This window comes from Solanum dulcamara, chromosome 9, assembly GCF_947179165.1.
Source record: "Solanum dulcamara chromosome 9, daSolDulc1.2, whole genome shotgun sequence".
NCBI classification, from domain to species: Eukaryota; Viridiplantae; Streptophyta; class Magnoliopsida; order Solanales; family Solanaceae; genus Solanum; species Solanum dulcamara.
This window is the reverse complement of record NC_077245.1, coordinates 1,866,814-1,890,292: the sequence shown is the minus strand read 5'-3', so window position 1 is coordinate 1,890,292 and position 23,479 is coordinate 1,866,814. Positions and strand designations below refer to the sequence as shown.

Genomic DNA, 23,479 nt, shown 5'->3' with positions numbered 1-23,479 from the left:
GTCCTCTTTCAAAGATGTGCAGGTGTCGTTGTTATGTTAAAAATAGACGGTTTAAAATTAATTCCAACTTTTTAGAGAAAAAAATCAATTTTAGAAAAGAGGAGTCGATGAGCGGAAGACAACTTTATCACCATTCAAGAGCTTGGTTGAACTCCAATCTACAAAAAAAAAGATTAAAAATTTAAACAAAAATTTAGACTCGAACCTTCGTGGGTTCGATGTTATAAGAATATAGATTGAAAGCTAGAAATTTTCACAAGGGGACAAGAGTCCAAAATCCTAGCCAAGTTAAGAAAATTTTCTAATTTTGGGGTGCTTAAAGATCCTCCCTCTTCCTTCCCTTCTTAATAAGAAGATGAGCCTTTATATAGACTCCAAAAACTTAAAATTTTCATATAATTTTCGATATGTGAGTTTGAAATTTTTTTATTTTTTTTTTTAGAAAAAACTAAAATTTTCAAAAATGGAAACTATAATTAAACTAACCTAACTAACATTGTATTTAGTAAAAAATAAAATATTTTGAGGTGATTTTGAATAACGACATAAATATTAATCAAATATATTGTTATATAGAAATATGTATATTATACTAAAATTTATAAAAAGATTAAAAAAGTTAAGATTAATATGAAAATATTTTTGTTTTTTATAAAAGATAATTATTTTAAAATGTTCGAATTCAAAGAAACTCGATAGCTAATCTGCGTTGTGAATAGTCAAAATTGGATGTCAACAGCTGTCCCTTTTTTTGTATATCGGGAGTTTCTCTTTTATTGGCGGTCCTTTGTTTTACAAAACGCATCTCTCGAAACTTTGATCCACCCCAAGACATAGTAAATTGTATGCTTGTGGTAATTTTCGAAGAAGTGCAGGTGTCTTTATGGAATCAATTGTCAGTATTGAATCTCCATATTCTTATTTTTGGAGTGGATGTATGAATTTTTGTATGGTATGATCTATTTTTATTATTGTATATATCCATATTTCATTGATTATTTTTATTATTTCACTATGTTTTTAATTTATAGACTCAGACAGTTTCGACAACATTTGACGTATGGAGTTCTCACTCTATGGCAGTTACGGGGGAAACAATGCGGTTTATAATGATGGAAATGAGATATCCAGAAAATGTAGCTGCGGCAGATGAGATTTGGTGTTTTTCCTCGATCAATTTTATAATACTACATTTTTGAGTAACTGACCGGGAAAGTAATGAGGCTATCAGACATATAGTAAGTAATAATTATATATTATTTTTAAATATTTTTATTAATCATATGGTTATTATCAATTAAATTAGTATTTTTTTCATTTTTGGCAGTGAATTAGGTTTGTTCAGGCTCATAATAGGAGAGCTAGAGTCACAATGGTTGGAACACATTCAAGTATTACTAATACACTCTACTTAGCATTATTTTTACATATCAAATAAAGTAGATTGAAAAAAATATATCAAACGAAATGTTAATAATATACAAAATTAATACATACATTATGCATTATTTTTCTAATTATACAATTTAAACCCTTATACAATTATGAACAAGTAAATACATGATAGGAGGGATACACAAAAAATAAAGGAATATAATAGATCCAATTGATAATAATCTAACAATTCACAAGACAAGACAAGTTTAGAGCGAAAGACAAGGGGGTTAAATATAATGGGAAACCAAAATATGAATTTACTGATGCAGCTGAAATTAGGATTTGATAAGCTTTATTTTCCTTCTAAGAAAGTCAGGCTTACTGTAATTTCTTGGAAATGGAAAGAGTGTTGCAGACTCTTATCCTGTACACACAGTACTTACTACGCACTATAATATTTTTAGTTAATCCCGTTGCATCTTTAAATGAACTCTGATAGAAATCTGTAATAAAAATCATAATATTTAGCTATTGTCAGTCAGTAATGGCTTTTTAGGATTATTGAATTTCAACCTTAAACGTTCAGATTGGGTTCTAAATTTCCCAATAAACCCCTAGGTAATTAGAATACCATTAATCTTCGATTAAGAATATTGTCTTAGTTATAGAGAAATATGAATTTTGTTATGTATTGCTATAAAATAAATAAACTTTTGTTGAGATTTATTTTTCTAAAGATATTACCTGAAAACGAATGTAAATGTAACAATCTTTCTCCGTCGTTAGGAATAGGTCAATGGAGAAGGATTTCGAACCAAAATACTTCGGTTAGTAACTTCTAAAAAATTTAGCCTATACCAAATTTGGTTGAATTCTGAGTCAGGTAAATTCTAGAATGATCATGTGAATAATGGTAGCTCAAATCTCTATTTTGATTAGATAGAGTGATAGCCAAGACGAAACAAACTATTTATGATTTTGCGGAATCGCATTCGGACGAGTAAGATTTCTAGAATCGAAGTTGGCGTGAAGGGTATATTTTAATATGTCCTTGGATTGGAGTGTGTTGTGAAATGGGGGCTTGGATCACTGTCACGACCCAATCCATTGGGCCATGCGGACACCTATTCTAACACCTAGATAGGAGAACCCTTAAACAATACATGCAGAAATGTGACTAAAAAGCCATTACTAGCCAAAAAGAGTAGTGAAAACACTGTAAATGATACTAGTCTAAAAGATACCAGAACTTCTAAAGATACAGAGTATAAATAAAGTAATCACATAGCTCCAACCATAAGAAAGGAAAAGTGGAAGCTATCGGAGAATCATTTTCGTCTTCACCTAAGAAACATCACTGACCCTGCAACCAGATTAAGCCAAGTAGCATAGCAAGAGTAGTATCTGTACAAACAACACGTACTGATAGGCATCATCAGTCAACCCGATACCCACCGCATAATATAAGGAAATCAATAAGAAAAAAAATATGCTCTTAAGAAATACACCGCCGAACTTTTATGCGCACCAATAATAATAACAATCCAGTGAAATTCCACAACATGGGGTCTGAAGAGGTAAAGTGTATGCAGACCTTACTCCTACCAAGGTAGAACGGCTGTTTTCTAAAGACCCTCGGCTCAATAAAAGCATAAAAAGAGGTTAGATAAGGCTAAGAAGTTCAAAGCAATATGGAAAAACAAATAACAAAAGCGACACAAATAAAATAGAGTAATCAAAGTACAGAAAGTAATAAATAATAATAGAAATCAGAGCAAAAGAAATTCTAGTGCGCTAATGCGCCTACTAATAAGGAAGAATAACGAGACTACGTACTAATCTTCTACCCTAATATGGGTCCTCCACACCCTTCTATCTAAGGTCGTGTCCTCAGTAAGCTGTAACTGTGCCATGTCCTATCTAATCACCTCTCCTCAATATTTCTTCAATCCTACCCCTACCTCTTCTGAAACCATCCATGGCCAACCTATCACACATCCGCATTGGGGCATCTGTGTCTCTCCTCTTCAAATACCCAAACCATCTCAGTCGCATTTCCCGCATCTTGTCTTCAACCAAGGCCACTCCTACCTTATCCCAAATAGCCTCATTTCTAATCCTGTCACTCCTAGTATACCCACACATCTATCTCAACATTCTTATTTCAGCAACTTTCATTTTTTGAACATGAAATACCTTAACTGACCAACACTCAGCCCCATATAATATAGTCGGTCTAACCACCACTTTATAGAACTTGCCCTTAAGTTGTGGAGGCACCTTCTTGTCACATAGCACATTGGAAGCGAGCCTCCATTTCATCCACCCTGCCCCAATAATATGTGTGACATCATCGTCAATCTCGCTGCTGCCTTGCATGATAGACCCAAGGTACTTGAAACTACTTTTTTTTGGATGGCCTATTCACCAAGACTAACTTCCGCGCCAACCTCCTGAGGTGTCTCACTGAACTTGCACTTTAAGTACTCTGTGTTGGTCCTACTCAGCTTAAATCTTTTAGACTCCAAGGTATGTCTCTAATCCTCCAGCTTAGCATTAACTCCGATATGAGTCTCATCGATAAGGATATGTCGTCCGCGAAAAGAATACACCATGGCACCCCACCTTGAATTTGTTGGGTCAATCCATCCATCACCAAGGCAAATAAAAATAGACTAAGAGTTGATCCTTGATGCAACCCCATCCCAACTGAGAAGTTCTCTGAGTCCCCTCCTACTGTCCTTACCCTGGTTTTGGCACCGTCATACATGTCCTTGATCATCACAATATATGTTGCAGGTACACTTTTAGCTTCTAAACATCTCCATAGTATCTTTCGTGGACTTTATCGTAAGTCTTTTCTAGGTCGATGAATACCATATGCAAGTCTATCCTCCTCTTCCAATACTGCTCCACCAGTCTCCTCATAAGATAGATGGCTTTTGTAGTTGAGCGTCCCGGCATATATCTGAACTAATTCTCTGAAATAGACACGCCTCTCCTCACCCTCATCTCCACCACTCTTTCCCACACTTTCATAGTATCGCTTAAAAGCTTGATACCTTTATAGTTGTTGCAACTTTGGATATCCCTCTTGTTTTTATATAAAGGGATCATTATGCTCGACCTCTATTTTTCGAGCATCGTTGCCGTCTTAAAGATGATATTAAATAACCTAGTCAGCCACTCTAAATCTACCGAGCTCGTGCTCTTCCAAAATTCCCCAGGAATCTCATCAAGTTTGGTCGCTCTTCTCTAGCGCATTCTACGAACAACACCCTTAACCTCCTCGACCGTAATACTCCTGCAACACCCAAAATTGTTACGCCTCTCTGTATGTTCCAAATCTCCCAACATAATCTCTCTGTCCCCTTCTTCATTCAAGAGTTTATGGAAGTATGACTGATATCTCTATTTAATGAGTATCTCCTCTACCAATACTTTTCCATACTCATCTTTAATGCACTTCACTTGATCCACATTGCGATCCCTTCTCTCCCACGTCCTGGCTAGCCTGATCAATTTCCTATACCCACCTTTCTCTTCTAGTTCAGCATAAAGGCGTTCAAATGCTGCCGTTTTTGCCTTCGAAACCGCCGACTTCGCTTCCTTCTTCCCTATCTTATAAAGTTCCCTATTCGTCGACTGCTCCACCTCATCCTTGCTTTCTATCAACTTCGCATACGCCATCTTCTTTTCTTTCACCTTCCTTTGCACTTCTCCATTCCACCACCAGTCCCCTCGATGCCGACTATGACTACCTGTCGAGACTCCCAACACTTTCCTTGCTACAACCCTAATATAACTAGACGTCCTATCCCACATATTGTTCGCATCCCCATTACTATCCCAGACCCCCATATCCTTCAATTTCTCTCCTATCTTCAGGGCACTAGCCGTGGTCAAACTTCCCCATCTGATCCTAGGTCGGTCATCCCCGACCCTCTTCTTCTTCGTCATCTTGATCCCTAAATTCATCACCAAGAGCTTATGTCAGGTAGTAAGATTGTCAATCAGAATGACCTTACAGTTTTTGCACAGACCTTTATCATCCTTCCTAATGAATAAAAAAATCTATCTGAGTCTTAGCCACTGAACTACGGAAGGTTACCAAGTAGTCCTCCTTCTTTGGGAAACTTGAATTGGCTATCACCAAACCTTTATGCTCAACTCTTACTATTCTCGATATCCTCATTAAATTCGTTCAAGCCTAACTCTTATCCCTTATAGTTGGTCTGCTGCCAACTCTAATATAAATCAAGACCTAATCCTTCTATCACATAAAGGAGTTTCCAAACTACGGGCCACTACAACTCTGTCCAACAAATTTATTACCTTTAGTTTTCACACCAACACTTGGCCCTAGAATAATTAACATCTCACTTGGCAGAAATAAACATTTAAGCGAACCAAGACTTTTCTCTTAACCGTACTGGCCCGCTGTGGCGGGACCTATCCCGCTCTGGTGGCCTCGCCACAGTGGGATTCCTCCCGCCAGAGCGGCCTGGCCGGAGACAGTAACTCTGACTTCTCCCTCAATCCCTCTTTTCACATATACCAACAGGACACCATTAATATCTGATTCTAAGTCACTAATTTTATTAAACCACACATCAATTGTTCTTCGCTTGTTTACCACAGTCTCACATCTACGATACAGATGCATCTAGTAACCATAACATAACAAAAACATGCATATTTATAGAAGCACACTACTAATTTACAATTTTAAGAGCAATATATAGTTCACCGTGTAATTCTCAATTAGAACTATTAACATGGCAACACTTGGACCTTCGGTCCTTTCATATCAATTATTACACAAAGTGGGCATGCTCAAATATTCATCAAGTCTGTTTCTCTATCATCACACATATAGTCAAGATTAATTTACATATGATAGCCACACAGTGGTTCTCTCATGGAACCCATACCCAAACTATTAGTGTGTCGATCCTTTCATATCAATTATTACACAGAGATGGTTTGGACATGTGAAGAGGAGAGACACAGATGCCCTAGTGTGGAGGTGTGAGAGGTTAGCCATGGATGGTTTCAGAAGAGGTAGGGGTAGGTCGAAGAAATATTGGGGAGAGGTGATTAGGCAGGACATGACACAGTTATAGCTTACCGATGACATGACTTTAGATAGGAGAGTGTGCAGGACCCACATTAGGGTAGAAGGCTAGTATATAGACTTGTTATTCTTCCTTATTAGTAGGCGCATTAGCGATTTATAATTTTTTGTGCTCTAATTTCTATTATTATTTATTACTTTTTGTACTTTGATTACTCTATTTTATCTGTGATGCTTTCGTTATTTGCCTTCCTATATCGCTTTGAATTTCTTAGCCTTATCTGACCTCTTTTTATGTTTTTATGGAGTCAAGGGTCTTTCAGAAACAGCCGTCCTACCTTGGTTATACCTTGGTAGGAGTAAGGTCTGCATACACTTTACCCTCCCATACCTCACGTTGTGGAATTTCACTGGACTATTGTTGTTGTTAGTCTCTTTTTTATTTTTTTCGTGAAAACTTTATTCAACAACATCTATCTTTGGTCAATATCCTTTTTATTAAAAAAGTAATCGACTTTTGTTAGATTTTCAAAAAAAAAAATAGTTGAAAATAAATGCCGACATTTCACGATTTATTACGCATCTCTTCCTCTATATTGTAGTGCCCATTATGTATTATTTATTAATTTCACATAAAAGTAGGGAAGAATCTAGCTCAATCTTTGGACGGAAAAAGTGTTATTTGTCTTTTTGTGTGAGTTGTGCCATCTTTTGCATTTTATATTTACTACTATAATAATTGTGATTAATATAATATAAAAAAAGGTTTCTTGCGTTATCTCCTTAATTAATTGACTTATTGGCCAATTGTTCCTAAACCACAGCTGTTTCTTACACTTAAAGAAATATTTTGACTCCACAAGCCCTTCAAGCTTGAATTGATTATGGTTGATGGTGGATGGAAGCATGTTGAAAATTAGATTAATTTATCGAAATTGATTCATTGCTTTCGTTGCATATTTTTGGATATTTAAATTTAATTTAGTCTAACTTAATTATTCTTAAAATAATAATAATTAAATTTTACTAAGCAAAAATTAACATAAAGAGCTATTAGATACGTGAATAATTTAATTTATCATAACTAATTAATTTTTGTATAAGATAATATATAATTTTTTTCATAACTAATATATTTTATGATTTATTATCCTTAAATAATTTTTTTTTTAAAATGGACCATTGAACTGTATGTGTACTGAAGGGGAGGAACAACGTTGTACCCTACCAGGTGTAAAAACCAATTACAAGCCAAATAATAATAATAATTCTACTTAGTATAGTGATTAACAAAATATAAATAATTGAAAGATATAACACGAAAGGATCCTACTAATATTTGCCGTTGAATATGTCATGCATGACATAATCACCTCATTTATAAAAAGTATATTATTTTACCCCATTACTAGGAAGCAATAAGCAAGGATCCACATGGTGCTACATGTTGTAAGTTCTTAATATTATTTGAGGAATATATAGCAAGATGGGGAAGATGTCATTAAAAAAAGATTATTGTTCAGCTACAAATTTAAAAACTTGTGTAATAAAAAATTGAAAGAAGAGAAACACCACTAAAAAGTGGACAAAATTCTAATGGTGTTTTTCTTCTTCTTCCCTACTTTATTACACGAGTTATTGATTTGCTATTTTTTTCCTTCATTGAAATAGTGAAATTGCTCCTTAGTTCTTTAAAATATGTTTTCAATTTCACACATATGGTGTGTTCAATACTAAAAAAAAAATAAAAAATCATGTTGAATTGATAATTTCTTTTAGAAAAAATAAGTTTCTAAACGTAAGAAATATAACTTTTCTACTAAAAGTATGAAAAATCAGTTCTATTAATAATATTTCATATTAATCGCGTGTTTTCCACTCTTTAACACACTTCATCTTCAACTCACCGACAAGTTACGCTGTTAAATTAGTTTAGTAAAAGCCCAGTCAAACTATCAATCTCTAGATAGTTATAAGAAGAAAAAAAAAGTTTAAATGCATATATATTTTTTTTATTTTTCACTCGATGATTCTGAGTCCACATGAAAATCCTAACTAAATTCAAATCGCACACTGACAGAGCCCATTTGAAGTGGCGCTCCCAACGGTATTTTCTCCATGTTCGGAGTTCGAACTCGACACCCTTAGTTAAGGATAAAAGGAATAGAGTGCGTATATGTTGGTGAGGATTGACAATTCAACTTTAAATTTAAGTGTATACCATTGGTATGTTGTTATTGTGTTTACGATTAGAAATAGTATTTATTTTTTTACTCGAATTAATTAAAAGATTTGTGTTATAAAATATAATTTTTCATCTATTTCTTATCAAATTAATTTATTAAAAAAATGCGTGATAAAAAACAGATCTTGATAAAATAGTGAAAAGCTTCTTAATTTTTCTATCAGAAAACATTAATAATTTTTTTCAATGGAAAAACGTGATGTTTTAATAGTGATTTGCTGTTGGTGCCAAACTTATCCATACATCACGCAATATCATTTATATATATATTTCACCTAACTTTATTAACATATGTTTTTCACATAATATATAATAGAAATCAATAATAAAATTATTTTGTAATATTTATTTATATTATACTTTTTCGTCAACGCTAAAGTCGAAAGTACCAAATTAAAAGTGATAGCAAGTGCATTGAAAAAGGGTGTTCAATTGTATCAAAACACCCCGACATTTACTTTTCTAGAATGACTCATAATGGAAATTAATTAATTAATTAATTATATAGTTTATGCTTGTAACTGTGCTGCAACAAAAACCATTAGCTCAGTGGCTAAGATTAAGCAACGTTTTAGCCAAAGAATCTACTAGCTAATTAAAGAAATTACTTTTACTTAGAGGATTAGATGTCATAAATCATAATTATTGGTAACTACTGTTTGGCTACAAATCTCAAGCAAATTTAGAATTGTTTACACATAGTGGAGGGACCGAAGACTGTCACTCGTATTAGGCTGTGTATCGGTTGGTTCGATTCGATTTATCATTTTCAATTTTTAAATATACTAAATCAATAAGATATTTCTTATCGATTTTTTGGTTTATCAGTTAGTGGTTCTTAACGATTTGATCTTCGGTTTAATCAATAATAAAATACTCATAAAAAAATATATGATTTCTACAATAATCTGGCGCGACAGAACAATAATATAACTTTACATAATGCTCATAAAATAGAAATAATAATAACTAACATGAAAAGAAGTATACAAGTACAACACAAATTAAAGAATCAGGATAATAATGTAAATTAAAGGTTAATGAGAAAAAATAGTAACTAGTAAGGTACTATTAAAAACTCATTAACCCAATAAATCAATAACAATTAACTAATAACATTTTTTCGATTCGATTTATTGATCGGTTTCAATTTTTGCACACCCCTAATATTATCAAAAAATATTATTTTTTATCATATAACTTATATAAATATCAAGGTAATATTCCTCATCTCGTATCTTAATCAGAATAAAATTAAAATGCGATTTTAACTCTTTTCAATCACAATGTACTCCACATGATACGGAAGTCAAAGAAAGTCGCGAGCTTTATTTGGATATATAAAAGGTAAAATAGAAAGTTTAATATTTAATTTTTTTAAAATACAAAAACGTTTTTTTTGTTTTTTACGAATCAACAAAAAAATAATGCTACATAAAATGAAATAACGTAAATATCGAGAGAACTAATCGATACTCTATCTTTTAAAATATATTGAGAATTGAATATAGTAAATTTGACTACTGAATATTATAATTTGTATTCAATATTTAGAGATTTTAATTTTGAATCTTATGTAAAAAAAAAATTAATATAAATATTGAACATCTAAAAAAAAAAGTAGTTGAATATTGCAAATTTGGAGTACACATAGTTTGAATATACAGAGGAGGAAAAAGAGTTCACACTTTGATAAAACAAAATCAACCTTTCTATTGTTGACGCACCTGAGCCCAATTTTTCTATGGCGTAAAATTTCACATTCAAGAATTAGAAATTCATCATTTCTAATTATAGTACTATATAATATACTAATAAAATATAATAAAATAAAATAATCCCACCACCATTCTTCTCTATCTCTTTATCAATTTTCAACGCACCCCACAATCTTTCCTCTCTTAAAATCTCTCAATTTCTGAACTTTTCTCTATTCTCTTCTTATTCAATTTTTGAATCTTGATCTCTAATTAAATCATATCTAATGAAGATCCAGTGTGATGTGTGTAACAATAACGAGGCCTCTGTTTTTTGTGTTGCTGATGAAGCTGCCCTTTGTGATTCTTGTGACCATCGTGTTCATCATGCCAATAAACTTGCTGGCAAACATCAACGTTTCTCTCTTATTCAACCTTCACCTAAACAAATAACTGTTTGCGATATTTGTCAGGTAAATTCAGAAGCGGATTCAGAATTTAAATTTAGAACTTGTTCTGTAGTTTCTTGATTGATTTTTTTGATTCTTGATCAGGGGATTTTTTTAATTTTTTTTTTTGGCGTTTAATTACAGGAAAGGAGGGCTTTTTTGTTTTGTCAACAAGACAGGGCAATTCTATGTAGAGAGTGTGATGTTTCAATACACAAAGTTAATGAACATACACAGAAGCATAATAGATTTCTACTAACTGGTGTTAAAATTTCAGCAAATTCTTCACTTTACTCTTCATCAGAATCTCCATCAGCAACTTCATCTACTACAAATCAAGATTCTGTTACAAATCTCAACAAGTCTCAAATTTACACAAAAAAGCCTTTGCCTTTGCCTGTTTCTGTTTCTGATTCTCAACAAGTGTCAGTGGCAGCTAATATTGGGGAAACTAGTTACACAAGTAGTATATCAGAGTACTTAGAGATGTTACCTGGATGGCATGTTGAAGAATTTCTGAATTCCTCTACAATTCCTACCAATGGTTTCTGTAAGGTTTGCATTTTGTGCTCATTTTCATCTTTTATTTTTATTGTCAATTGATTATAAAATGCAATTGTCTGATCTGTCTTCTTCTTTTATTGTAGATTGGTGATAATGATGTATTCCCAATTTGGGATACTGAAATTGAGAGCACTATGAATTCATTCTCACCAGAAAGTATAGGTATTTGGGTCCCTCAAGCACCTCCAACTCCTACTCAGAAGAAGAATCAGAACCAAAATTTTCCACAAAATATAAACTTTGGTGGACAAATTGAATACAAGAACACAAAGGAAGTTACAAGCAACAAGCCCAGTAGAAAGTGGAGAGATGACAATTCTTTTGCAGTTCCACAAATCATCCCATCTTCCATTTCCTTCAAAAGATCAAGAACTCTTTGGTAGTTGGATCCAATCATCTTTTTCTTTAATTCCCTAGTTTGATTTTTTTTTCTTTTTTTTTCTTTTTTTGCCTTTTCTTGTAAAAAACAATGAAAACAAGAACACCCCATCTCTTCTTTTATGCCCAATTAATACAACTTTATTTTGTTGTGTTCTTGGAATTATTGTGCTGGTGCAAGGGCCTCTTTTGCTTTGTAAATATCTCTTAGGCAAAATACATAAACATGCTCAAATTTGGCCTCAACTGGCGAGTAAGGACTAATTTTAAATATGCACATCTAAATATTTCAGTTCATTTCTATTATATCAGTTGAACACTCATCTTACAAAATGATTATCTAGCACCTCTAAAATTCACGTACACATCAGCGTTGACTGTCCACAAGACACAATAAGGATGAATTGTAATAGTTAATTGATAGTTGAGATCAAGTTGATGTGTCTAGAAATGCTCTCTTAAAGTTTGAAATGCTTACTTTTCAGCCGAGGTTAAATTATTTAAGTGTATTTATGTATTATGTCAATGCCTGTATTTTATATTTCTTGAATCCCATAAAACTCAAGATTTATGAATTCGTACGACACAATCACATGACATGTTGTATTTCAAAGAAAAAATAGTCTCTTATGATCAGTTATAAGCTACAAAAATCCTGATTTCATGTGTTATGTTTTATCGATCTCACTTGAAAAGCCTAAATGGACTACAAATACGATCTCCACTATTTCATATAGGACATTCATGAAATTCTATATATGAATCAAAGAAGTAACAGTTAAGCAAAGCAATTAAAGAACTTTTAGTTATCCCTTTTGGTCTGAGAATAATACCAACAATAGGTGACAGAGTAGTGCAAACAAGATTGTTATCACTTATCAGATAAGAAGGCCAGAGTGGCAAATTTTAATGGATATATTATTATACTGGCAGCCATGTAGGGACTTTATATCTTGAAATTCAGTAAAAAATAGTAATTTTGGGTCCCAATACTTTGATCCCTTTTCTGGACCCAATTCATCCCCAATATTGGACTTATTGCTAGTCCAATTACGGGCTCATCTTAGGTGCGGGTGTTCTATATAAAAAGTTGAAAATGCAATTGTCAAATGTTAAAATTTGTAAATCCAATACAACTTGCATGCCAAATTTTATAGAGAGTTTGCAAATTCAAGTATTATATAAACTTGAACAAAATCTACAGAATTTAACGTTGCAAGTGTTGAACTAGAAGAGTTACATTACATACAATGATACAATATGTCCTCACGAAGATAGTTCAGAGTTAACACAACAATTCAAACTGTAGTGTCACGATACAAATTCTAATGACTTCTTGACCACGATTGTCGATTGGATTTTCTTACTTGCCCGACCTCTTAACTATATCATCTCTGTAGGAGCAAAGAAGAGTTACAATGTAGAATAATGGATGACAAGATGGGGCCAAAAGTGTGATCAATCAATTTTCAAGAACTAAAAACTTGGTGAATTAATGGACCAAAATGAATAGCAACAACTACCCTGAGGACTCCGACTAGACATTTTGAAGTAAGGAAAAGGTGGAGCCCAAATTACAATTCGCAAAATTAGGACATATATAGTTGTAGTAGGGGCGGAGACAGGCAGGGTTGATAGGGTTCATTTAAATCCTCTTTGGCGAAAAATTATACTGTTTATACAATGTTAAAATTATTTTCTATGTATATATGTGATGTTGAACCACATTTGGTTTTTTGTGAATTTACTTGTTCATATTTTAAATTCCTTATTGAAAATCTTGACTCCGCCACTTACGATAGACTAATAGTTAGAAATAATAGTTAGAAATAGAGAACATATAGGGACCAAAAGCCAGCAAAAGTGCATCAAATGTTTAGCCAACATAGCCAAAACTTTATGGGGTAAACAAGAACATTTAAGGCTAGGCCACTAGTAAAGCCAGCTCTGAATGAAATACTACAACAAACAAATCCATATATAGAGCAATGGACAATTAAACTGTACTAGTTACAAGGACCATTTCAACTTGCATATTTCATTCTCAATTATCATTCCCATGTCCCTATCCTTCTTATTTGTCGAGCATGGCAATCATTCTCATGTTATTAATAACCAGGATCCACACCCTCCCCCCAAAAAAAAACTTTTGTGGGAAAAGTCCAAAAAAATTCTCCATAACATATGAAATTGCTCAAGTCTATCTTCCGTTATACCTTGAGAAGATAAGAAATCCAAATTTTTCATATTTAATTCTAGTTGTTCCGTAATGGTAAAAGGGCAAGAATTGTAAAATCAGTCATGTAGTAACATGATACATCACGTATGCTTGTGTTTAATTTCACCGTGCACTTGTCAAATACCTGCCCAGACATATATACAGGGGCGGACCTACATGCAGCCTAGGGGTTTCATCCGAACCCCCTTCGTCGAAAAATTACACCGTATATATAGAATCAATTTTTTGATTTATGAGTATATATTTAATAATGAACCCCCTGATCACAAGCCAAAGACTTGGTCCAGCGGTAAATGGGTTCACGAAATTGCAAATTCTGGAGCTAAGTCTGCGGGTTCGAGCCCGGGTAGCCACATTTCTTTTTCATATTTTAGTTTCAGCCAATTTTAATTTTTATTTGCTTAATAAATGAAACGTCCAACCCCAATATTGTAATATTAAACTATATTATATGTGTTTAATTATTTTACATTAATATTTTAGAGCACAACATAAAATGAATTACACTTTACAATAAAAAAAATTCTATTTTTATAAAATTAAGTAAAAGTTATAACTTTTTTTGAGTTTTCATATTTAAAATTTTAAAAAAAATTCTCTCATACTCATTTTAAGTCAAACATTTAATTTTTATTTGATTAAGGAATAATATGATTATAAGTAAGATTAAATAAATAGGATTGGATTTTGGAAGTATTCTCTTATCCTTCTACTACAGATTAGTGACCACAACTTAAGAAAAAATATGCCTTTAACGTACAAATCAAGAATTAAGAAAATCCTCATTATTAAACTTTCATTTAATTATTTCTCTTATTTTAATATATTTTTTTGGATAGTATAATCTTTTGTGTTCCTTATTTAGTTTCAAAAATTGAATAATGTATTTATACAACAATGACGGCGACAGAACCCATAATTAAAATTTTAAAAATACATTTTCTCATATTGATTTTAATATTATGTCAAACGCGTACTTTCTCTATTTTATTGTTAGTGTTGAGCTAAAGTTGAATTTTATCTAGTTGCTTATATTTGATCCGACCCGTTCATATATGACCCGATCCGATCTGCTTATTTGTGGATACTATTAGCGTGTTTACTTATTTTTTTGAACCCCCTCGATGAAAATCCTGGTTCCGCCACTGCATATATAAGGTAAATATTCTATCGATAATAGAGATCATACATTTAATATTGGTAATAAGAATATTAGACAATTGAGGAATATAGATAGACTTGAAAAAAAAATTAAACCATTAATACATTTTCCAAATTATATTACAAAAAAGATTAAGGAATTGAGGAATCATTAGCAGTTGTTGCTGGAAGTATCTGCGCTGTTTTGTCGCAGCAGCAAAAAATACGTCTCATAAATCTTGAGAGCCATGGAAAGTGATGCATACAAAGAAAGTGTAGTAATAGCCAAGAAAATAAACCCCCGCATATACAGCTCACTGAATCCATAAGTGTCACGACCCAAACACGATTGTGATGGCACTCATCTCAACCCATCGAGACAAGTCAGCCTAATACCCAACGGAAAGTAGATGTGGAAGAAAAGAAATGAATCAAAATTTAACTTAACCGAAAACACGTAAAACAAACTCAAACTTTCCCAAGATTGGTTGTCATGTCTACAAGCCACTAATACATTACCGAAGTACGAAAGAAAATACAGTCACAACGTTTTTGTCTCTGGAATAGGACTAAAACATATTAAAAGAGTAAGAGGTGTCCGCTAGATGGATGTAACAGCTACCACATATTAAAAGAGTAAGAGGTGCCCGCAAGATGGATGTAACAGCTACCTCAACACTCGAGATGATAGCCTCGGATGTGGTAGAAAATCTTAGGAGATCAAACAGGTCCGGACTCACAACCTACACAAGTGTAGAAACAAGGGGTGAGTACCAAACAACATGGTACTCAGCAAGTGGATAACTAAAACTAAGCAAAGCTCAATAGATACAAGTACTCCTGTCATACCAACCGAACCTCCTTAACTACAACCTGCATAAAATCAGCTCAACTCTACACTCTACACAATAATAATAATACAGTCCATGAATATTCATCAGTAGTCTCATCAAGTGAATCATATCAAGTCAAGTTCAACAAAATGCGATGCAATGCAATGAGGTGATGCATATATATATATATATATATATATATATATATTGTTAACCTTTATTTACCAACCAAATCAACATTACCCACGTTAGAAGCCATGATTACAAAAATTCAAGAGGGAATTCTAGTTTCTCAAATTCACAATTTTTGTTTTCCATAAACAGAGATTCTTACCTCAATTACCCACGATGCCACTTCGCAATTGTGTGCCCGCCGCAGTATTTTTTTTTTCTTTCGCAACTCAAAATAATGTCAACCCTATTTAACTCTAATAATTCTTATACATGGACCAAGTGGTAACCAACTAATTAATTATCTAAAAATCACTCACCAACTAATTAACTGTAATTATCGAATAATCCAAAATTCTCAATTTAAATGTACGGAAGAAGTCTTTTATGAAGAAAAGATGACTATTTCTCAAAATGACCTAACAGGTCATTACAATAAGAAGTCGATCTTCCATAAAAGGAACCCTACAAATACGTGCTATGATATATATCTATGATATATATATATATATATAATAAACAGGAGGATCCTTAAAAATGTATAACCACAGACAAAAAGGTGAGCAAAAAATAAACTACGGTCATCAATTTCCTCACTTGGAATAGAAACACAACATTCAAGTGATTGAAAAGTTGTATCAAATTGTTGGAGTACCAATATAAAAACAAATACGATGGGAGATTAATGACTTGTGATTCTATTACGACTCAAATTACTTGTTTTCGTCGTGTTTTAGTATGAGTCCTCATATTTATTTGATTCGTCACTTATTTAATTTAACTAGGACTTCATTTCCCTTTTATATATACTTAATTTTTTCATCAATAATCATAAAATTATTATTTAGTAATTCTATTTTATCATTTTGCCCTACTTTTTCATAGTAGCTCTACCTTATATATACCCTACTTGTGTTTTAGGTTTATCATTCAAATTATAGATGTGACATTATGTAACAACGGAGAATGATACTGTTAGCGGAAATGTGAAAATATAAAGAACAAGGAAGAACAACAACATTTAACGTGGTTTGGATCAGAATGATCCTACGTCCACCAGAGAACAATTGTCTTTATATTAACAAAGAAAGGGGAGAGATCTCAAATACAACTAACAGAATTGCTCTATCAATTATCTACTCTTCTAATGTATTTTGCAAATGCCTTAGAATATGAGAAGACAAGAGAAAAATATTTTTGAGGTGTGTTTCAAATGAATCAAGAGCTACCTATTTATAGAAATAAATTATTGCTCTTAATGTCATCCATGACATCATATTTTGTCAAGATGTCAAAGTTTACCAAACTTTCACCTACCAATTTTACCAAACTTTCACCTAACTTTCACCTACCAAGTTGCTACATTAAGACTATCTAGAATCTTGTCAATTTCAACAAATCTCCACCTTGGCAAAATTCTCCATTTTCAACTTTCTTTCAGCAACTTTTGATTGTGTCTTCAACCTCAACTCTTTCAATCTCTACCATGATTTGCATTCCGAGCATGCGTATGAACAACTCCGGCCAAAACTTCTAAGCTTACTGGGCAATCCCGTTGTAAGAAACAAGAAGAATCAAACCTTTGTTGAACACACTAGCTCCACCCAGAAGTTATTCTCCCATAGTTTGCATCAGTTGATGCATACTCCCGCCAAGTCCTTGCAGTATGCAAACTTGGCAAGCAGGACTATCTTGGTCATCATGTCTGCAGCGTTATCGTCTGTGATAACCTTCTCGACCTTGATATCTCGCTCTTCAATGATATCTCAAATGAAATGGAATCTGACATCAATATTCATTTTTAATCAAATGAATAGCACTTTGCCTATCACATCTTAGAGTTGATTCTAGGTGAACCAAACTCAATTCTGCCACCAAATCTTTCAACCAGATAACTTATTTCACTGCCTTTGTTGTTGCTATATATTCTGCCTTTGTTGTTGACAAAGCGATAAGTGATTGTAAAGTTGATTTCCAACTAACGGCACTACCAACGAGAGTAAAGATGTATCCAGTTGTGGACCTTCTTCTATCAAAATCCCCTGCATAGTCAGAATCCACATAATCGAGAACTGAAATACCTTCACTTTTTTGAAAGGTTAGGCCAACATCAGAAGCTCATTTGAGATATCTCAATATCCACTTAACAACTTTCCAATGCTTTTATCCTGGATTGGCCATGTACCTACTTATCACACTTACAGATTAAGAAATATCTGGATGTGTGCACACCATAGCATACATAATACATCCAACTGCACTAGCATAAGAAACTTTTGACATATGCTCCACCTCATCCCAAACTGAGGCATTTGTGACTTTGAAAGCTTAAAATGAGAAGCTAACAGTATACTTACAGGCTTGCTCATCTTCATATTGAATCTCTCGAGAACCCTTTTGATGTACCTCTTCTGAGAAAGATGTACAACACTATCTTCTCTTGAAATCTCCATTCCAAGAATTTTCTTTGCAGTTCCCAAATCCTTCATGTCAAATTCCTTGCTTATATATTTCTTCAAAATATTTATCTATGTGATGTTGTTAGCAGTAATAGCATATCATCTACATACAACAATAAATAAATCATAGAGTTACTAGATATTTTCTTGTGATACATACAACTATCAAATGCACTCCTCAAGAATTCATGTGTAGCCATTAATGCATCAAACCTTTTGTACCATTGTCTAGGGGATTACTTGAAACTATACAGAGACTTCTTCAGTTGGCATACATGATCTTCTTTTCTCTCAGCTAGGAAACCTTCAGGCTGTTCCATATAGATTGTCTCATCTAGATCACCGTGTAAAAAAGTAGTTTTGACATCAAGCTGTTGAAGCTCCAAATCAAATTGTGCAACTAATGTTAGTAGCACGCAAATTAAGCTATGTTTCACGACTGAAGAGAAGGTCTCATTATAGTCAATTCCCTCCTTCTGACTGAAACCCTTTGCAACCAATCTCGCCTTGAACCTAGTATTTTCCATTTCTGGAATACATTCTTTCTTTCTGTTGACCTATTTGCATGCAACTGTCTTCTTTCCTTTTGGCCTTTCAACTGAGACACATGTCTTATTTTTGTGAAAAGACTTTATCTCTTCCATCATGGCTAACTGTCATTGTGCAGCATCTTTACAAGAAGTTGCTTCGGCATACGAAGAGAGCTCAAGGTCTTCAATCTCTTTTTTTACAATTACGAATGCGTATGCAATCAGATTTGCTTGTTCTATAAGACGTTCCGATTTCCGTATCTGCCTTTTGTTCCTTCCCTTCGCAATTGTGTATGGTTCATTGACAACATGTTCTTCAATATCTATATCTTTTGACTCATCAACTTGAGTCTCTTGATCCTTTTCCTTGGTATGCTCCATCGGTAGCTCCACCTGTTCGTTGTTCTTATTTCTTGATAACTCCACAGAAACTTTACGAGGATCAAGTATAGAGAACTCATCAAAGGTAACATCTCTACTAACTATAAATTTGAGTAAAGATAGACACCAAAGTTTGTATCATTTTACTCCATATACATACCCTATGAATATAGCCTTTTTAGAATTTGGTTTAATCTTTCCTTCATTAACACGATAATAAGCCGGACACTCAAATATTCACAGATATGAATAGTTTAAGGGTTCACCTGACCATACCTCATTAAGAGTCTTAAAGTCAATCGCTGATACTGGAGATCGATTGACAATATAAGAAGCAATGTGAACTGCTTAAGCCCAAAATACTTTGGACATTTTGGCTTGTAATTGTATACAATGAGCCTTCTCAAGAAGAGTTCTATTCATTCTTTTGGCAACTCCATTCTGCTGTGGTGTGTGCCTGACCGTCTTATGTCTTGCGATCCCATGAACCTTACAGAAATTATTGAACTCTTCACTGCAAAACTCCAAGCCATTATCTGTGCAAAGATAATTAATTTTTCTCTCCATTTGATTCTCAACCAAAATCTTCCATTCTTTAAATGCTTCAAGAGCATCACTTTTTGCCTTCAAGAAACGCATTCAAACATTTCGTGAAAAATCATCAATGAATGTGAAAAAATACATCTTTCTTCCCTTCAAAAAAAGCTGAGAGGGACCCCATAAATCTGAATGGATGTAGTCTAGCACTCCTCCTATTTTGTGCTTGCCAGTGTTGAAACTGACCTTCTTCTGCTTCCCTAGGAAAAAATGCTCACAAAATTCAAGTGTGCTGATCTTCTCACTTTTCAAAAGTTTGCATTTTCTCAATCTCCAGTTCTTGTGCGCTTATATGGCCTAGTCTCATATGTCATAATCTTGCCTTATCATCATCGAATAACTGCTACACAATAGATGTATTAACAGAGCCAACAATGGTGTTTCCTGCTAGTATGTAAAGGCCATCCCCCAGCTTGGCCTTCAGCATGACTAAAGAACTTTTAACCACCTTCATTGTACCTCCATCACTCATGTACTTATAGTCTTGATTATCTAGAGTACCCAGCGATATCAAATTCTTCTTTATATCAGGAACATGATGGACTTCTATAATAGTCCTCACAATTTCATCATGGAAGCGAACCCGAATTGAACCAATGTCAACTATTTTACAAGTTGCATTGTTGTCCATTACTACAGTTCCTCCACTTTTCTCATAGCTGCTCTTTGGAATATCATATGCACAGTACAACCAGAGTCTAACACCAATTTGTTGTCATAGACTCCATTATTGCATGATGTTGTTAGTACATATTCATCATAAGAATTATGTACCTGCTCAACAATGGATGCACTCGCCTTTTCTTTGGACTTTGACATAGGACAATCTCGTTCAAAGTGTCCCTTCTTGTGACAGCCCCAACACTCCGCATTCTTCTTGCTTACACAAGATTTTGATCTGTGCTTTGATTTTCTCCTTCTCTATTGGTTAGTATGACCTCTTATAAAGAGCTCACTAGCTTCATCATCTTTGTCTCCTTCAAAATGTCTCCGCCCATCACAAGAGTTAAGTGTTTGCCGCACTTGCTCAAGTGATAGGCGCCTTGCTATATATCATTGAATTCTAAATATCAAGATATTCTGATGTCAATGAAAATAGCAAATCACATACAAGCGTCTCATCATCCTTCTTAATTTTGGCAATCTGTAAGTCCATCATAAGTTTATTGAATGCATCTAGATGGTCCTGCAACAAATTACTTGACTCCATCTTAAATGTGTGAAGACGTCGTTGTAACAACATCCTTGTTGTAACCGACCGGTCCTGGTAAAGCCCTTTCAGTCTATCCCATAACTGTTTGACCGTCTCCTCGGTACTTATACTCACTTCATAAAGCACGTTAGGTGCAAGGAATAGTTGGATTACACTCAATGCATTTCCTTCAATCTTTGCCTTGTCGGAAACCGATGTGTTATCGGGGTATTTTCCGTCAATAGCGTGGATTGAACCTTCCCTCCGCAGTAACGCCATCATCTAGATTTTTCAGATATTGAAGTTTTTGCTCCCACTAAATCTATCAATTTCAAACTTCATGGAACTTATTTTTACTTGTTCTTCCTTTTCTACTACAAAGTATTTGGAAATACAGAAAACCAAAGTAATTCTTTTCTGATGTGGAAGTTCAGACTGTGCTGCAACCACAGGCATACTTAGACAAAACCTTGGCTCTGATACCAATTGTTAGTGAAAATGTGAAAATATAAAGAACAAGGAAGAACAATAATATTTAACGTGGTTCGGATCAGAATGATCCTACGTCGATCAGAGAACAACTGTCTTTATATTAACAAAGAAAAGAGAGAGATCTCAAATACAACTAAGATAATTGTTCTATCAATTTTCTACTCTTCTAATGTATTTTGCAAATGCCTTAGAATATGAGAAGACAAGAGAGAAATGTTTTTGAGGTGGGATAGGAGGGAAATCGATAGCTCAACGGAGAGTTTGCCCGGACGCCATGGATGACTTGGGGAATCTTTATGTCGTTGTTCGCCTCTAAAATCTACCGCTCCCTCTTACTAGGGATATCACTGGTGAAGCCTTACCTTCAGTTAAATATTATAAAACCCTTCGCCCTATCTTGGATTTGTTGAACTTTTACTCGAGTTTGATCGGGGTACTCGTCTATCGCGCTTAGAATAGAAGATAGGATACATCCCCTGGCGTCTGGGTTTCGGTGGTTGAATGAAGACACCCAATCGGCCCGACTTTTCCAAATGCCCCCTACCTGCCCTTCTCCTTTACTGGTCTAGATTTTTCACGTCGTTTCAGTCATCGTGGTCGACGGAGAAAGAAATAAGGGTCGAAGTTTAGACCGCTAACAGTAGTTCTACCTATAGAAAGGATCGTGAAAGATGAGACAACCCATTTATGATTCCAGCCGAGAAGACAGTAGGGGGGCCTGAGATCTTGAGAATGAATTAAAGAAATCATGATGCTCCGCCAGCCATTCCTCATGCTGAATAGACTATGGGAGATCTGGATCTGGCTTTGCGTTCAAATGAATCAAGAGTTACCTATTTATAGGAATAAATTCTTGTTGTTGATGTCATCCATGACATCATATTTTGTCAAGATGTCAAAGTTTACCAATTTTTCACCTACTAAGTTGCTACATTAAGACTATCTAGATTCTTGTCAATCTTAATAGCTACAAATCTTTCCAAACGTTGTATTCATTAAAACAATAATGTACGATACAATACAACACAATATAATACAATACAATACACCATGAAATAATACGTAACATTAACCATCCAAACAAGTGTAAGAGTCATTCGTAACATTAACCATCCAAACAAGTATAAGAGTCCAATCTTATCTGGACTTCTCCAATTTAATATCACCAAATAACATATGAAAAATAATAATATATTAGTAAAAAACACCACATGGCTTTAAAAAATATTTATACTCCTCTACCTCTACAAGAATAATATTTTTTTACAAATAAAGAGTTATAGATCAGCACAAAGGCAATTATAACTAATTAAAAAAATCCCTCTCACGCACATATATATATAATAATCCTTGTTTTTTTCTTCATTCGTATGAAGAAGCCGTGTTTTAACAGGAGTCTTCTTATATATTTGATTTGTCACTTATTTAATTCAACTAGGACTTGTTTTTTCCTTTTATATATATATACTTGAGATTTTCATAGAAGAGAAATACTATCCCTACCCATCGGCAAATCTAAGCATAAATCCTTTTTCCAAGTATGGCAGAACCACAAAAGAACGATAATTCTAAAGATCGTGAGAAAATTGCTCATGCGTACGATAATTCCAAAGATTCTGAGGAAATTGTTCATGCGCATGACCATAAATTTATTTTGA

At 33.8% G+C, this 23,479-nt stretch overlaps 1 protein-coding gene across 1 annotated transcript; it reads left to right on the top strand.

The window, feature by feature from the left end:
• The first annotated feature begins 10,683 nt into the window (after positions 1-10,683).
• LOC129904667 (B-box zinc finger protein 21) lies at positions 10,684-12,033 on the top strand. The gene is made up of 3 exons (XM_055980243.1): positions 10,684-10,869; positions 10,990-11,400; positions 11,493-12,033. The coding sequence occupies exons 1-3, from the start codon at positions 10,684-10,686 to the stop codon at positions 11,790-11,792; spliced, it is 897 nt and encodes a 298-aa protein (XP_055836218.1). The 3' UTR covers positions 11,793-12,033.
• The last annotated feature ends 11,446 nt before the right edge of the window (positions 12,034-23,479 follow it).

Excerpts from the sequence above, each read along its gene's own strand:
- LOC129904667 (XM_055980243.1), top strand. The coding sequence starts at position 10,684 with ATGAAGATCCAGTGTGATGTGTGTAACAATAACGAGGCCTCTGTTTTT. Across the intron at positions 10,870-10,989 it reads CTGTTTGCGATATTTGTCAG|GAAAGGAGGGCTTTTTTGTT; the intron begins GTAAATTCAGAA and ends GTTTAATTACAG. Across the intron at positions 11,401-11,492 it reads CTACCAATGGTTTCTGTAAG|ATTGGTGATAATGATGTATT; the intron begins GTTTGCATTTTG and ends CTTTTATTGTAG.